The 18,690-nt window shown below is 43.1% G+C and overlaps 1 protein-coding gene across 3 annotated transcripts in view; it reads right to left on the reverse strand.

The window, feature by feature from the left end:
* Positions 1-3,277: 3,277 nt before the first annotated feature.
* LOC147420226 (uncharacterized) overlaps positions 3,278-18,690 on the reverse strand; it is a 43,704-nt gene continuing 28,291 nt past the window's right edge. For all 3 annotated transcript variants that reach the window (XM_086505000.1, XM_086505001.1, XM_086505002.1), the window contains 4 exons: positions 6,176-6,283; positions 5,225-6,091; positions 4,901-5,111; positions 3,278-4,758 (listed from right to left, as the gene is read on the reverse strand). In XM_086505000.1, coding sequence (XP_086361126.1) covers positions 3,815-4,758; positions 4,901-5,111; positions 5,225-6,091; positions 6,176-6,283 — 2,130 coding nt within the window. In that variant the 3' untranslated portion in view covers positions 3,278-3,814. The remainder of the gene's footprint in view (positions 4,759-4,900; positions 5,112-5,224; positions 6,092-6,175; positions 6,284-18,690) is intronic.

Below are 18,690 nucleotides of genomic sequence, written 5' to 3' on the forward strand. Positions count from 1 at the left end.
TTTTATTTTTGGGTGCATGAATAACACACAAATGGAAGTATATGACCTCAAGCCAATCCGTCAAGATCAGACCCTTAACATAGACTAGCATCTTATCACATCACTTTGTCCATACGAGATGACTAACCATATACCCCCTTATAAATTTATGGACATCAAACACTTGAAAGCGACTCGCCAAAACAACCCATAAAACATATGTGAACCACTTATCCAACTCATATGATGTCATATGGTATTCTCCCTTGGTAGCACCCCTACACGCGTAGGGAATCCCGTACAAGGAACGGTCAATAACTCACACTCATGAAGTGATCTCAGAGATTTAAATCCATTTATTAACAAATTTAATCAAGGTTTTGATTTGTTTAAGTGGGTTTGCTGATCCGATGAATATATAGGATAAAAGGGCCAATAAAAAGTCAGTTCCCTGTTGAGGGACCCCTCGCTCCCTAACTTTGACTTGGTAAAGGTCCAATAATAGGACACAATGAGCCCGTTGGTGAGATGGTTAGCTAAGTGCAAGATTAAATCATGCCCACCCGATCTGGATTCAAGCCATGTTGGCCAAAGTGTCCCATTTTACCCCCTTGTGTGGCCTCCCATTCACGGTCACTTTTGTTACATATAGATTTTTTGGTCGACGTCGAGTGTTGTCGTCAAATCTCTATTCATGGTGCGATTTATAAGGGAGGAAGACAGTGTTACGCTCTTTCCATCACACTCATCCAGTTCGAAAATGGTGCATTGTGTCAGCCGAAATTTGTTGTCTACTTTAGGTGGCCCACCATTGGGTGTTTTACCCTATGGTGGTTCTCCAAGGAGCCTGGGGTCAAAAATTTTGATTGTGCAATGGGCAGCAAGCTGTATTTTGACCATAAATCTTTGCTCGTGCGGATTTTTCACATGACACCCAAGAGATAAAATGTTCTAAATGATGTGTTTGATCTCTGGTTAAATGGGTTCGACCTGATTCATAACAGTTTGAGAGATATGACCAAAGCAGCGTTCCTATCGCCTACATGCGGTGAAACAAAAAGCGCTTTTTATATGCATACGTGACCATAAACACACCATGTGCATAAATTAGCGTACTAAACATGATGAAACAAACATGGAGCATCCTCACACACATTTGGCAAGTCCATGCATGCCCTCCTATACAAAAAAACAACCATCAAGAGGGTATTTACTCAGAAAACGGAGTAGAGAGAGAAAGAGATGATGAGTATAAAGTTTAGAGCTTCTTATCGTGCTTTAGAAGTGATTACCGATTGTTAAAAGGCTTCTTGATTTGTCGCAAGAAGGCGGTGATAAGAGCTACGAAAAGATTTACGCCACAAAGTCGTTGAAAAATACCCACACCGTGAAAGGAGAAGAGGAGATAGTAAGCAAGTAGAGAGAGAATGTTCTTCTTCCCGCGAACAAGAAAGAAGATCTTATGGAGATGGTGATGGAGACCTTGCACCACTCCGTATAATAATTATGTATTGTTGTGCGGTAGTAGTCGCAATTGTCGGGATTGAAAAGTGAGCTCTCTATGCCAAGGTAGTAGCTAGCCCCCTCTCAATCCAGATTAGTTGTCAGCTTTTGGGAGTCTTTTCTAAAAACATGGCTTTGCTTTTGGTAGTCAACTCTCCCTACTTCCCTTCAATATTCGTAGTAAAAATTGATTAATTGGATAGTATCTGTGACTAAGAAGAAACTATGTTGTACCATGATGTTCATTTATAATTATGACTTTCCGGTACTTCCTTGACATACATACGGTGTCGTTTATTATAAGAATAATTCTCGTAAAAATCTTGTTTAATCTCGTCTTTTCATCGGATGGTCATTTTTATACTCAACAGGACTAAAAATAATATTTTTATATTTAGGTCATCCTAAAAAGCACGTTGTTTTTCAAAAACGCTAAAAAGCACAAAAAAATATAAAAATAACGTAAAAAGTTTTTAAAATTAAAAAACTTCTTTTTTAATTGAACCACGAGTTTTCCTTGTCCACTCGAGTAAAAAAGCGAACTCGCTTTTCACAAAAAGCACTAAAAATCATAAAAAGCTAAAAACAACGTGAAAAACGTCCAAAAAGCACATACTTACAAAATTGAACTATAACTTTCCCGGGACTCGTAGATTAATGATCTGGCCCTACTGTTTGCAAGAAAACGAAAGCACAAAAAGTATGAAAAAACTATTAAAAAATGGATTTTTTTCAAAATTGAACCAAACGTTCGTTTGTCCTACCGGAACATGAAAACGACATTGCTTTTCACTTTAGAGCCTTACAACATTGCCAAACAAACATCTCAAACCAAAATTTGACGAAACGGATATTAAAAATTGTTTTTCTTATTTTTTTAAAAACCCAAAAATCAGGAATATTACAAGTACTTATCACTACTATCTCATCACACCTACTACTTGCACGCTAGTTAGCCTCTCATCAAGCTCCACCCACTTGTATCGCTACTACACCATTGCATCCAGCTTGCCCACTACACTTCCGTTCAACTGGCTACTGGCTTGTGTGCTGTTTGAGAAGCCCTGACTGCCACCTACTTCGTCAACTTCTGGAGAAACGTGGCAACACATTGCATGCACTGCCTTGTTTTCATATATGGTATTCACCTCCTAAGTCAAATTCATTTAAGCCCTCATTCCCACAGAATCCCACCATTAGCCTTGCACCATTTCAAGCTCAGGTTCTCACTTTCCCACATCTCTTAGCTCCTTTCCCCATTGGTGCTACATTTGTTTGGCACTAAGACCCCGTTTCACAATAAGAAGTTCCAAATGCATTGTCTACAACAGATCGCAGATAGTATTCAAGCATGAGCTACAAGCATTCAAGCCTACCCAAAGAAACATCCAGCATTAAACTAGCAACAAAGGCCGCTTCCCAGAAGGATATCGAGCATAACACGCCTTCCTTTTAAAAGGCACCCAACAAGTCCCAATTTGATGAAAATCTCAATGGCTCCAATTATCTTCGTCTACAACAAATATTCCCATTCACTTCGTATTATTTTTGGTTTGAAATCCTCCAGAGTGCAAGGAAGAATTGAAATTTTCCTCTAAAATGAAATTTGTAATTGGATAGTGTAACATGCCTATGGAAAGAGCTTGGTATATAAACTCTAGATCTATTATCTCTACTCAATCAAATATTGTTATGGAGGGCTGAAAACATCCACCTTTTTTCGAGGAGAAAGATACGCTTTATCCACATCCAACATGCTTGTACGCATGCATGTACCTATTCATACAAAATTAAATAACCGCCATAATTTCATGACTCATTAATTGAATGGTTGAAACTTGAAAGATCCCTAAACCTTGAAGGATTGACAAGGAGAGGATCATGTCCTGTGAATTAAGAGGAGCAATTTTGTCCCCTGAACTATAACCACTTGTATTATCAGATATCCTTGGCCGAAACAACTGCTCAGGCAAAAATGTATTCCATGCCTAGCATCACTGATTGAATGTTAACCATGAATCTAATATACAAATGCAGACTGCCGAGGTGCCGGCGTCATCTTGACTTGTCTCCAATTGTAAAGTTGAGCATCATCAGTGATACATCTACCTGGAACTCAGCCTGCAATTAGCTGCGACCCAGAGATAAGTTTGCCAATCAGGACACTGGCCACCAAGAATTTGGAGCTCATTCATTTAATCATCTGCGCAAAATACTCCAAGCACTTTCATCTACAACGCAAACACTTGAATGCTGCTAGCGGCCTTCGACCTTGAGAATGCTCACCAGCATGCAAAAGAAGTTGAATAGCCCAACAGAAGGCATCACATCATCACCTGGAGAGCACCAAATTTTGAACTGACACGGAGTTGAAAAGTGGCCCAGCCCCTGGAGCTCCAGTTGAAGAAGTTACTTGCTCAAATCCATACTGGGAGCGTTTTACCTCCACATTACCAATTTCTGTTAATTTGTCAAACGTGAAAACACCCACATTTCCGTCCTCTTGCTCCTGAGATTGATTGACCAGCAAGTCTGCAGAAGGGTCTCTGGATGGAAAGAGAACTGATTTCGAAGGCCTGGCAAACATTGAGTCGTCCACATCCAGATGCCGTTTTCTTGACAGTAGCCTTAGCCCTTCAGATGTCATATCTATCGAATGTGTGTTATTTTCTTTGTCCCTATTCAAATCCAACTGCTGGAGCTTTGCAGGTTGAGAGCTACTACTGTCTTCTGATATATTCCTACAGCTCTTCGGCGCAATACATTTGCTATTCAAATCTTCAAGACCAAATGGTGTGGCCTCTGCAACCTTTCCCAAATACTTGTTGCAATGGTTAGGCAGGTTCGTGCTACCTTTACAATATGATAAAATTGGTGATTGTGTCACAGTTTGGTGGGTTGCAGCTTTGTGAAGAGAGGATAGACATTTTCCCTTTTCTGGAGGATTTTCTAGAGCTTGATCAGTAGAAAGCCCTTCAATTGGGCAGGCTGAATATTTATTTGCGGGAAAGCTTGCGGCAACCAGCTGCTTAAACCCTCGATCTGGTAGCATGCCCTTTCTGTCTTCAACTCCCGGGAGGGGGGATTGAGATGCAGCTTCCCAACCTCGTTGGAATTCAGGAGAACTATTTCTATCCTTCTCCTGACTATTGCTATGCAAGCCCAGATTTTTGTCGATGGTGTTTGCATTGGGTTGAACTGCTAGCCACTGGCCATCAAACCACTCCCTTGAAATACGAACCTTAGACTCTTCAAACCAGGCGGTATACTCCTCCGCTGCCATGAGAAAAGCATGTATGAGCAACGAGCAAAACAAGAAAAATCCTCTTATCTGCAATGACTAGCTATGGCTTGATTTGTAGTAAATTAGACTTCTACGATGGCAAATCCCCCTTCAAGACATGGTTGAAACACTCACCAGGAAAAGCAACTTTGACTTGTCCAGAGGCATTCCTTCCTACCATTATACCCTCCCACCAGCCTTCACCTCCCCACACATCAACAGCAGACCCTGGTTCATGAGTCGATACCATTTCTACTTCTGAAGGTAAGGGCCTCATCATTTTTCGACCTGAGATCCGGAATCCAGGCTTGTCAGCAGGAGCTATGCTGTTAACCGGAACCCGTTCCTAAAATAGATTTAAAAAAGGGGAAAACAAACAGAACACAATCAGATATCTCAAAATCCCCCCACAATTCTGACAGAGGTTTTACGAAAAGGATGACTACTGAATGCACTTACTTCCAACTTTTTATTAGAGCCCACTTCCAAAACATCATCGTATCTGATTTTTATGGACGATCTTGTTTCCAACACAGTACATCTAAACCAACAACCTCTCATACCACTGTCGTTGCAAAGCACCTCAACTTTATTCCCAACTTTTACCAAATCATCTTGGCCAAGAGCTGCTGAGACTCCCCTGGAATCGGTATCATGAAAGACTTTCAACAGATTGACACCACTGCTAGTTACAGCATTAGCTGCATCATAACTTGAACGGCAACTTTCCTGTTGAGGTGTCCAATCCCCTTCCTCATTTAGTAGATCATACCTTCCAGTAGCCCGTCTTCTTGCACTTCTAGGAGCCTTAGTGCCACTTTTAATCACTTGACCTGAACCTGCTTGCTCATCTTCATAAAAATCACCCGAACCTGCTTGCTCATCTTCATGAAATTCAGTATTCGCTCGGGCAATGTCAGACAAGTATGGAGGAATAAGCCCAGAAGAGAAAATCTTCTGGCTCCAATAACCTTTCATTGTTGAAAGATCATAAGGCTTAAACCCCTCATTACCAAAATGCCTCCCACAAGCATAAACATGTTCTCCAGAAGTAGTGATGTTTGGCATAGACACCTCGAAGTGATTGGGAGTCAACACATAAACCACTCCATCACAACACTCAAGCCTAAGAACCTGGGTATATCGAGTCATAAAGAGTTCATTTTGAAGAGGTTGAGGTGGTGGGATCGGGCTCTTTATTTCCTTGGACTTATGGAGCCATCTGACTTTCATCTTCTTTTGGGACTTTTTATCTTCATACAGATCCAAAATGTAAGCAACAAGACGCTCAGTCTGCTCAATCATAATGTAGCAGAAAGATCGCACCTATAGGAAACCCAAAAAAATGTTAAAACACTAAATCTCCATAGATCCTAATTTTTATCAATGGTCCAATTGAAGAGAACATACAGGAATCGTAATTCCATTGATTAAGAAAGAATCATAATGTTTCAGATGCTTGCCACTGGTCCAATATCCACCAACCCACATTATTTCGCTTGAGATGGAGGCAGACTTCTGTAAAATTTACAAAAAACACAAATCATACAAAAGAGTCTCTCTCTCTCTCTCTCTCTCTCTCTCTCTCTCTCTCTCTCTCTCTCTCTACATATGTGTGTGTGTAAAAATTCCACAGTAAGCCCGTCCCAACGAGGAGATCGCCAACGGCCCAATGCAAGCAACCCACTATGTAACTCAGGTTCAGTGAATGGATCCTCAAGGCATTGTGCATCTTGCAAAGATAGGATCGGACGAACATAAGAAAGCAACAATTGACGCGCTCAGCGAGCAGCTGAAGATGTCTGAGAAGGAGCAGCAAACACCTGTCGATAATGTGAAACCATGGCATCGACAAGTTCTTGCTTTGAAGAAATCCAAGCACCCGAGGGAAGCATAACCCGCTTAATTGCTTGTGAGACCCTAGTATGATGCAGGTGCTTAAAAAATTGCTTCAAAGCGCAACCTTTATCCATAAAAGCCTGTTGATGGGCACGCGTCTGCCATTTAGCAACCTTCTGCTTATCATTATGTTGAATACAAACACAAGCTTCACACAACAACGACAATTCAAAGTTAGACAAAGCTCGCAAATCAGCCAATACTTGCATTCGTTGACAAACTTGTTTCGCAACATTGACATCCCCCCGAGTCCACTACATCTAATACGTGCCATAGTCATGAATTAACACTTTGTACCCTCATCACAAACCAATACCAAGCAACATCAAGATCAAGATGCATGTGGGCAAGCAGAGGGGACATAATATCAAAAATCATGTCTCGAAAAACCTCACAAGTGAGATAAGCATTGATAATATGCAGCAGACCTTTCCTAGAAAGAGGCCGATCACAAAGAGGCTGCTCGAAGTACAAAGTCAACAAAACAAGGTAATGTTTTGATAATTGCAAGGTGTAATCCGTCCTCATATCACATACAAAATCTTCATAATGTTGCCCATCAAGCAAATACCAACAATCCAACTGTGCTCGATAAGAAGAGTGATGTCACGTGACACATCCCAACCCTATGTCTCCGTGGACAAGCTACACCACAACAGGGTTCAATCAGTTCAGTCAAGTTTAGATTAGCCCCAATCACTTAGCATAGATGCATATCCTCCGGTTGCACACAGCATGATCATCAAAATTCCCATCAGAATCCTTTAGCATCAGTTAGGGGAATTTTCCAGTGCCTTTAGCCTATTTTCCTATTTACTGGTATTTTCACTTATTATTTTTAAGTGACTTTCCAACAGAAGTAGGTAGGGCAATTTTGCTAAGTTAATATATAAGCAAACCCAAGTTAGCACTTTCTGGCAGAAGAGGCAGCAAGAGCTTCCCGCTCAACGGGCAACTTCTCAGCAGTACCCTCAGCACCCGCAAGGCCTTGGCGAGTTCCCTCCCCTAGCCTAGCGTTTCCAAATCCCAGCACCATCAAGACCCCAATTTCCAGCGTTTTGCATCCTGTGCATCATCGTCATCACCAGATCAGCATTAGCGTTTTGGAATTCCGGCCCAGATCTAGATAGCGTTTTTGCTAAGCAACAGAGCAGTTCAGCGTTTTTTAATCTGCAGTTCAGCCTTTGAAGAAACGCAGTTTTCAGCCATGACACAAAAGCAAATTAGCCCCCAAGTTGGTTGCAGATGTTCCCTCATTTTCAGCCATAAAAACGCAGCCAAAACAGTCATTTTCAGCCACCGAACAGTCCCAAAAAACAGCAGATAGAAGAACTCAGATTTCAGCCATCAAGTCGCCGTCATCATCACCGTCGTGGTCATCGGCATAGTCACATTGCATCAGTCCATTGCATTCGCATTGTACACCTTTGTGCAATCCAAGTAGACCACTCTCGCCGACGAGAGTGGGGCCTTCGGAGGAGGGTTTTACAACCTTTCGGGTGTCGTATCTCTTCTCTCTCCTTCTCTCAGTCTCATTCACTTGCACGCACAATCCACTCACTTTGTTCGTGATCATAGCATTCTCCCTAAGACGGAGCGCTCTCTTTTTCCCTAAGAACTAAAAGGAACCTTGAGCAATAAAGATCGCTAATCTTGAGAAAATACAACATTCATTCCGCTACACCTTGCATTGGTATCAGAGCTTTGAAAGTGTTTTGCATTACTCAAGGAAAGAACCACAAGAATTTTTTTGCTTGTTGCAATCCCACGAAACCAAGTTTACTTGGGCGTGGCGATTCCTAATCGTGTTTTGTTGAAGAGTGACAGGAATCCCAAGAAAGAAGGGCTTGTCCAGCCTCCCCTTGTGTCTCCTTTCACTCATTGAGAGCGGACCGTGCACTTAGCGGCCGGCCAATCGACGTCAGGTGGAAAAAAGCAACCTTGGTGTGAGCGCAAGGCCGCCAAGGGGTGCGCCCACAGAAAGGAGTAGAACTCAGGTGAAGAGAAGATCCTTCTCCAACGCGATTTGCAAGCGAAGGAAGACCTCAAGAACCAAGAACCCAAGTTCTTTGTGAACTACAAAACCCACGATTGCAGAATGGTCATCACTCGAAGCGGAAAGGATACTTCGCTTGGAGGTGATGAGCATGAGAGGCGAGAATTATTTTCCTCACCAGGAGGTTTTTCCGACCCTTCCCCATCTACGACAAAGATTGCACTAACTCCTATGGAGGAGTTAGACCAAGAAAGAGAAGCAGAAAGAAAAGCGTACGAAAAAGATATGGCAACCATCGAGCGTAAGTACCAAGAAAGAAGGGCAACCATAGAAGCAGAATTTTATCGTGAGAACAAAGCACAAATGCAAGAGTTATTGCGACTCTTTTCTCAAGCTCACGCACAGATGCAACAGAATCGGAAAAAGGAGACTCTCTCAGTCTCTTCTTCTCCACAGCATGACACACAAGAAATGCATAATGAGAAGCATGATGAATTGAATGATAATGATTTGCATGATGATTTGAATGACAATGATAAGCATGATGATTTGGATGCCAATGATTTGCATAATGATTTGGATGACAATGACAAGCATGATGATTTGCATGATCAAGATGTGATTTCTCACGAGCATGATGAATTGCATGAAGATGATGTGATTGTTCACAAGAATGATGTGTTAGTGGAGGCTTTTCCTAGCGAAGCTAACCTCGTTGTAGATTCGCTCAATCACGAAGATAGTATGAGCACCAAGCATGGGCATTTCCTTTGTGATTTGCCACAATTGATTGATTTCGATCAAACAGAAAAGATTCGAGCGCATTGTTTGCACCTGTTTGATGAACGGTTTGTCACTCCGTCTCTATGTTCGTCTACATTGCATACACAGTCTTTCGAGAAGACAAGATTTTTTTCCTTCACTTTACATGGAATGGATATGTTCATGGTTTTGTGTTGGAGATGGTTTCAGGAATTTTCAGCCATGGAGATTCTTGAAGATGGAAGAAGCACGACTCTACACGACGTTGAAGCAAGGAAGGAGATTCAATAGACTTTGTGTCGCTTTTGGCACGGCCCAAAGAAGCAAGCGTTGCAGACCTTTATGAAGTTCAAGTACCGCACGACCCACACAACAGAGTGGGCCGACAAAGAGTCCCTTATGTTATTGGCGATCTCCCTCGACGCCATACAGTTCGGTACCAATACCTCACTTTTAAAAGGAGGGGATGTCACGTGACACATCCCAACCCTATGTGTCCGTGGATAAGCTACACCACAACAGGGTTCAGTCAGTTCAGTCAAGTTTAGATTAGCAGTGATCTGGCACTTTTGTGAGTCTATTCGTAGACCGTGCATGCCCAGTCACTTAGCATAGATGCATATCCTCCGGTTGCACACAGCATGATCGTCAAAATTCAATCGTGAAGAAATTCAATTATTGAAAATTCCTCCCATTGATAAGCTGATTCCAACTTCTGTTATAGGATTGAAATATCACTTCTACAATATCCTTTGGTTGTATATCCTCTTGTTTTTGTTGATCTTCCACCTGCTTCCTTTTTTGATGTTTCGCCTGTGGCTTATTCTGATATTCCACATCATACTTCCTCCTTGAATCCAATTTGATCCTCCACACCTGTTTTGACATAATTGGACTTGTAAAACCTGCTTCAGATCCTTCAAATATCTGCATTTGACTTCCTCCGAGTTGAATGCTATCATAACAACTTTTGTCAAATAAATTTGAACCCAAATCTACCAAATCTACCAAATAGTCGATTTGATCACCAACTTTCTTCACAATGACATCAGAATCCATTAGCATCAGTTAGGGGAATTTTCCAATGCATTTAGCCTATTTTCCTATTTATTGGTATTTTCACTTATTATTTTTAAGTGACTTTCCAACAGAAGTAGGTAGGGCAATTTTGCTAAGTTAATATATAAGCAAACCCAAGTTAGCACTTTCTGGCAGAAGAGGCAGCAAGAGCTTCCCGCTCAACAGGCAACTTCTCAACAGTACCCTCAGCACCCGCAAGGCCTTGGCGAGTTCCCTCCCCTAGCCTAGCGTTTCCAGATCCCAGCACCATCAAGACCCCAGTTTCCAACGTTTTGCATCCTGTGCATCATCACCATCACCAGATCAGCATTAGCGTTTTGAAATTCCGGCCCAAATCTAGCTAGCGTTTTTGATAAGCAGCAGAGCAGTTCAGCGTTTTTTAATCTGCAGTTCAGCCTTTGAAGAAACGCAGTTTTCAGCCATGACACAATAGCAAATTAGCCCCCAAGTTGGTTGCAGATGTTCCCTCATTTTCAGCCATAATAACGCAGCCAAAACAGTCATTTTCAGCCACCGAACAGTCCCAAAAAACAGCAGATAGAAGAACTCAGATTTCAGCCGTCAAGTCGCCGTCATCATCACCGTCGTCGTCATTGGCATAGTCCCATTGCATCAATCCATTGCATTCGCATTGTACACCTTTGTGCAATCAAAGTAGACCACTCTCGCCGACGAGAGTGGGGCCTTCGGAGGAGGGTTTTACAACCTCTCGGGTGTCGTATCTCTTCTCTCTCCTTCTCTCAGTCTCATTCACTTGCACGCACAATCCACTCACTTTGTTCGTGACCACAGCACTCTACAAGACGGAAAGCTCTCTTTTTCCCTAAGAACTAAAAGGAACCTTGAGCAATAAAGATCACTAATCTTGAGAAAATACAACATTCATTCCGCGGCACCTAACAAGTGAGCAACATGCTGAAAGATAAATCTAGAAACGTTTGGATGCAAATACCGCCATAAATCAATCATTTGAGCATAAGTAAAGAGATGATCCCATTCTTGCCTTTCCACAAGCAACATGTGCGAATTGCATGTGGTACTATCATTCGTATCAAGGGTACACAGAGAAATGCATTGGAGATCCATGGGTGAGAAGAGATGTCTCGTCATAACGCAACTCTCCTTTTGGGAGGCTCTCAATCAGCCACTGCTTTTCATGTTTTAAATGCAGCATGGGAGAAACAAGCTTTGCCACTATCTTGGAAAGAAGGTTTACTTAAATTGTTGCATAAGCAAGCACTTTGCAAGCAATTCTCTCACTCGCAACCTATTACTTTAATGCCGGTGGTTTACAAGATTATTGGCTAAGATGTTGGTGCATCGCATTAAAGACCATCTATTTACAGGACTTCATCAGGCTCAGTATGGTTTCATTCCACTTCACCAAATCATGGACAATTTGGCTAATGTTATGATTGGCATGGAGTATGCTAAGTACACCCAACAAGATGTGTTGGTTATGCGAGTTGATATCGAAAATGCCTTTGACATTGTACAGTGGGACTTCATCGTTGCCACGATGAGGTGTTTAGGGTTCAATCCTAAATTGGCCAATGTGGTTTATTTATTGTATGCTTGTAGTACGTCTCAGGGGATCCTAGAAGGTGAATAGATAGAATCCTGGCCTCTTGGCTGTTCAGTTAGGCAAGGGTACACCCTTAGTGCTTTGTTGTATGCAATTGCCACTCACCCCCTATTGATGTATCTTGATCATATGACCTCTGTTGACCGTCTTCATGGTTTGCAATTACCTTCGACTCATACCTTTAATGGGCAAGCTTATGCGGATGACTCGATGTTTATGCCTCGCAACCAGCAGGTTGATGTCCAAGTGATTATGGAAGCTTTGGAATTGTTTGGAATTGCGACTAGTCTTAAAGTCAACTTTTGCAAATCGAAGCTTCTGCCACTTCGTTTTTGCGATTGGCATAGTCTATTGTGGCCAGGTGAGATTGTTCCTCCACGCATTTGAGATATCCAATTGGATGGAATGTCACTCACACTCAAAAAGTGGATTGGGTTATGCAACGCTTGAATTCAAATTGCATTACAGGAAGCGTGCACTTGGCCATGCATGTTTGCCTACAAATCGTTCAGAGTATCTTGATGGCATAAGTGCAATTCTTTTTGCCACTAATGCATAGGCCTTGCCATTGTCTCGATTCTCTTATGTCAACCATTTTGTCTCACTCATGCTCACAAAAAAGGCTTTGCACTCCTATACGTTTTGGTGGTCTCAATATCTTGGACTTGAGTAGGCATGTTCTTGCTATGCCTGCCTTGGACTCTTATGTTTGCATACCTGAGTCAGCATGTTGTTACGTCCTCATTTGGCCATTGGCAATAATCTATTTGGGAGGTTGTATTTGGTAAGATGGAAGGGCACATTCCTGGATGTCCTCTTGCTTCCACTTTGCTCTCTGCTTGGAAAGAGGTTACGGTTCATCTATCATGGAATGCTCGGTGAGAGGGAAATTCGCTTCGTTTGGGAAGTCTTCATTGGAGCTGGACATACTCTCTTACTTTGGTTGACCGCTTGCCTCGCCAAGCATACTTCCTCCCTTGCCGTGGCATTCGTGTGGTTGAGGATGTGGTGGATGCAGTCAAATACACTTTTGTGTTTCCCTTCGTTGCTCACCGTTTTGGATTAGGCATGTATTACTGCCAGTTCTGGAGAGAATTTCAACACATGATGCTGGTTGATATTTTGCCCATTTCACCTTTGCCTAATAGTGATCCCATGTGTGATTGGAATCTTCGGGAAACGCCTTTTCAAGATATTTCTGCTAATCAAGTTTATGCTCTTCTTCTACCGCAACCTTGGCTTGTTGACCATTGTAATGCCCTTTGGCACATGCACAAATCTGATAATTGGTGGAGGAAGCTTCTCTCTGCCTGGAAAAGCCACTTACTTGCCTTTGAAAGAGCAGTTGTTTCTTTGGCGTTGTTTGCTTGGAGTGCTCCCGGTGGGCACTTCTCTTGGGGCACGTCATATCCACCCTTCTTGTGTCCGTTGCTCACTGCGGAAGAGAATGTTTGCCACTTATTATGGGATTGCTGCATTACTAGAGATTTCCTTCATCGAGTATCGGCTTGTATGCGGCTCCGTTTTCCAATGATGGTTTTCCACAAACAATTTTGGGCATTTGGCATTTTCTCACCCATATTACACCGATTCACGATCTCCTTTACATGGGTCAGATATTGGGCTTACTGAACCCCGTGGCGTCAGTGTAATGGCTATATGTTCCATCGCATTCATGCGGATCCCTTCTCGTTCTTCAAGCTTTCTCTTAGGCAATCTTTACAATTCGCCTTGGAAGTTGGTGTTCATCGCAGAGATACAGCAACTCTCCAATGAATGCTTTTAGCCATATTGTACAGGCGAAATTTTGTGTTCTTTCTCTTGTATATGATCTTTTCGATGGGTTTTCCTTGCTTTGAGGTTTCCCACTAGTAAATTAATCAAACTGATTTACAAAAATGTGTGTGTGTGTGTGTGTGTGTGTGTGTGTGTGTGTGTGTGTGAGATAGTTACAGGGAATGGCAATTTTCAAGTCTCCATTCCCATCCCAATTTCCCATTCCAACCCCCGTTCCATGTTTCGAACGTGAGTATCTGAAATAGGGAATGGCATTTCACACATATTGTCATTCCCCTTTTCGATTTCTCGATCCGTGTGTGTGTGTGTGTGTGTCTTGCTGCTCATTCACCTATTCCTCCTCTGGATGTGGACTCTCGCTTCTCTGATTGGAAACTGGCTACTACCAAATTGGACTGCATCTCAGCTGCCAGTGTCTATGACTCTATGCCATCCTTCAGTCTGATGTATGGATTGTGCATCGGGGTAATCAACTGTGGTCGCTTTCCGAGTCATCCTTGTGGTGGCAACACGCATTGTCTCGCATTTGGCAGATGACTCTGCCTTTGAAGGAACGTGTTTTCTTGTGGCGGTGCTTGGTGGGAGCTCTACTTGTTGGCAGTGTGTTGCAGGTTCGGCATATTGCACCTTCCCACTGCCCCAGATGCCTTGAAGCTAAGGAGACCGTGTCACACTTACTGTGGTGTTGTCGTCACTCCAGAGCCTTCATTCGGCAAGTGTCGACTGCTCTTCGACTACGTTTTCCTTCCGGCTCTTTTCACAGACGATTTTGGCTTTTTGGGGTGCTTCGGTCACCACAATCTCACTTCACCTGGGTCAGATTTTGGAATATGTGGGCTATCTGGCATCATAGGAACTCCTTAATGTTCCAGGGCACTTTTGTTGACCCCTTTCCCTATTTCAAATTATCTCTTGGTCAAGCGCTACATTTTGCCTATGAAGCTAGAGACATCACTCTTGATGCCTACATGATTTACTTTGACTATTTCTAGCCTTCGCAGCCTCATAGTGCTCCATCTTTTGTATCCCTTTCTTTTCGTGGGTTTTCCTCGCTTTGAGGTTTCCCAAGTGTAATTAATCAAAGCAAATTTACAAAAAAAAAAAGTGTGTATGTGAGAGAGAGAGAGAGAGAGAGTCTAAATCTATCACTTAAAAATCCCTCAGAACGCCCAAATGGTGTCTATTCTGAAGGTAAGTACAACATAGCAAGCCCAAATGCATCAAACAAAAGATTGTAAAATCTAGATACAACTAGGCACATGGCAAAACGATAAAAACAGAATGCCACGGTAAAAAAACCTCTCCTAAAGATCGTGAAAAGTGCCCTGGCAAGCTAAGTGGAGAGAGGATGGCAGCAATCTCTAAAGGATAGGCACCACCAAAAAGCCCAATCAACAGCCATAGATCAAGAACCTTAACCAACAAAAGCCACCAACGATGAAAAGTGACAATGAGCAACTAGAAGAGCTCGCCGGTAAGTTTTAACGGTGGGGGAAATGGATAAACAGCCAAGATAAAGCAATCGCTGACGAAGATCACGATGAACAGACAACTAGCATCACAAGAAACTCCAAGAGGATGTCACGAGGTGGACAGCACAGCAATGCACCGGAGCGGACAAACAGCTGTCAACCAGGATAGAGTGTAGTCCACTTGCTAAAGGCGGCTCTTGAAGACGAGCTAGGGAGGAAACTCCAAGTAGACACTATACGAGGCTTTGAAGACAACGACCGGGTGGAAGCCAGCTATGAAAAATTTGGGTGGAGCGAGCAGAGAGCAAAGGAGCAACGAGTCCACAACCAACCAAAACAGCAATCGAGGAGCCACAGTAAACCATCAACACCAAAACAACAGAACCCCAAAATACCACAACAAAAAGACGAGGAAAGGAAACAAAAACAAAGCAACAGCAACAAAAGGAAACAAAACATACTCTAAGGAGACTTTACCCTCACTCACTCACACATACACACCCGCACGCACACCCCCGAAAGCAAGCCCTCAGATTACCACAAAACGAACACACCACACAAAAAAAACCTCACGCACACACACACACACACCCACAAAAAAGGAAGGACAAACCAAAAACAAAACATGGAAACACAAAACAACAGAGGATATAGAACAAAACCAAACCTAGGACATAGTAGCGCCAAAGGACCAACAAACCAACATAGAGAAGAAACACCTGAACATCTCTTCGTGTGTCTACAACACCAGGAGCAAGGTATCGCTAATGTGGGAGGCGAGGTCGAACAGGCAACCTTCTCCAAACAAAAACACAAGTTCCGATGGGCTCCACAACGGAACTCTTAAACCGATCCATGTCGACTACAATGCGGTAGAATGTATCGTCAACAAGTTCAACACCAAGCGCACACCTAGTGGACATGCCATTCTTGAGTTCAAAGACAAGGAGGAACGGCTCCGACTACTCCAGCAATCGCGTCTCCTTAGAGACATCGGGTTCTGGATCGCCGAAGAACTCACCCCGACACAAGTCAAGCACAAAGGTGAAGAGCTGAAAAAAGTGCGTGAAGCACGAGCCAAAGGCAAGTGGGCAGTATACCACGGAGGGAAGGCCATCATCCAGGAGTTTCGAACTCCTAAACCGGCTCCTGCCCCATAGGACCCCTTTTAGGCTTTGCTTTTTCTTTTGATGGATCCTCAATCCTTAACTGATATGTATCGATTGCCCTCACTTAGAAGAAGTGATTGTAATGTTTTGTTTTTGGTCCCATGGGTCATATTTGACCTCCGTGGACGATAATTCAATCTCTCTTTTTTTTTTTTTTTTGGAAAAAGTCAGGGCTGTATATTACTGAGTACAATATAATCCCCAACGGATGCCAAAATAGCCTATCACGTGGGGTGTACAAGCTGAATGTAAGGATGAGAGCCACTATAGTGACAACTCAACTAGAACAATCTCATGGTGGTCAGTGTGATGAGTGGAGGAGAAACCACTGAGGAGGGGCATAATGCCACGTAATCTGGCCACCTGTAAGTGTGAAGAAGAGTGGGGATCGGGCCCAACGTCGAAGGAAGGCAAATCGGCGAGCCTCGGCTACTCGAGAGGTACCTGAGGAAGAATCCCACTGCCAAATCAGGGTGTGAATGATGTACAACCAAATGGCAGTGAGGGTATCCTGAAGGAGCTGTGGAGCCGCACTTAGAATGTGAAGACAACGAGCTCTCCAAACATTCCATAGTGTAATACTAGTGATGACTGAAAAAACTTCATCACGTGTCTGAGAATCCCCCTACCAAGCAATCTGTGGTAGCATAGCCAAAGTCCCTCGCCGATAACCAGACGAGGTAAGCCCAAAGGCTGGATCTGTGTCTGAGCCCTCGTAGAAAAGATGCGGGCCGGGCATCGGCATCAACCATGAGACAGATCCCCAAGTGAGAAATCCATGTTGAACACCCGCTCTGCTAAGTAAAAAGCAAACTACAAGACGCACTACATGGGAAGTTTAGCATGACCAAAGACAATGTGCAGGTGACTCAAGTAGTCGCAAAGGACAGCGAGTACATAACGGATCATGACCCATAGTAGCTAGCCAAGTCCCAACTCGAAGTCCTACATGTGCAATCATCCACATGAAAAAAGAAATACGAAGAGCCGCATGTAAATCCCAAATGGCGGACCAAAACTGTTGTAGATAGGCATGGGAGAGACCTGAATGTAACCAGAAACGCATACGAGTGGGCTGCTCTGGTTGCTATCTCATCAATGCTAACCTTCTTATCCTGACAGTGTACTCAAAGAATGATACAGGTGCACCGGTGTTGCTAAATTGGCTTTATCTTACAGAAAAATAATTCTAAATGAATTATTGGATTTATAAGTGAGAGGGTTTTCTCGCTTGGAACACCAAGGAAAAAATAATTCTAAATGAATTATTGGAATTTTAAGTGAGAGGGTTTTTCTCACTGGAGACATCCAAGTACAGAGTATTCCTAGTGTGTCATTTAAAGTAATGACAGCAACACTGAGAACGGGAATATCTGTAAGGCCACCAGGAACGAGTACTTCTGATGCGTCACATCGGATGGGTGACAGGGAGCATCGAAAAGAAGTATCCAACCATCCGGGAACGGACATCTCTGATGCGTCATAGGATGGGTGACATAGAGCATCGTGAAGGAGATTGTACCGTAAGTTCGGTAGGAAAGGACTAGGTGATGGGTATTCCTGATGCGTCACAAGGTGGGTGACGGGTGCATCGGAAAGGGAATACCCATAGTCGGGAGGAAATTCCGAACTGTGTTAGAATTGTGCACAAGGAAAAAGCAAGCACTTGAATGAAGATGGGTTCAGAGGAAACTTTGAGGAAAAACAGATGCTTTTTTGAGAAAGCGGGATTGCCTTTCGGGAAAGCAGATGCTTTCTCGCGAGGAAGTCTATGTCTGCATTGCAACTGTGCATGTGATTGCATCCAGGGACGCCTGGGAAGTGCTATGAAAGCATTGTTTTAAACTTATAAGGTTTTATTGAGTTTTAGGGCAGCCATCTGATAAAGAAGGCAACAGATCAGCCAGCGTTTTCTCTCTCTCTCTTTTTCTGGCAAAACAGAAAAAAAAAAAAGGAAAAAAAAAAATTGAAGGAAACAAACAAAAAAAAAAACGGCCACGATCTCTACGCGAGCAGCTATTCGTGCCCGTGGCTAGGAGCTACAAAAGCATCACATGCCCTCACTTAGAGGGAAGGACCAATCTTTGCAAGGAGGAGATGCTACTGCAGATTTCAGCCGTAAAGAAGACGTTGCCGGTGATGCCCATGGCTGCCCCAAGTGTACC

Source organism: Adiantum capillus-veneris, chromosome 28, assembly GCF_014529385.1.
Source record: "Adiantum capillus-veneris isolate H3 chromosome 28, ASM1452938v2, whole genome shotgun sequence".
Lineage (NCBI taxonomy): Eukaryota > Viridiplantae > Streptophyta > Polypodiopsida > Polypodiales > Pteridaceae > Adiantum > Adiantum capillus-veneris.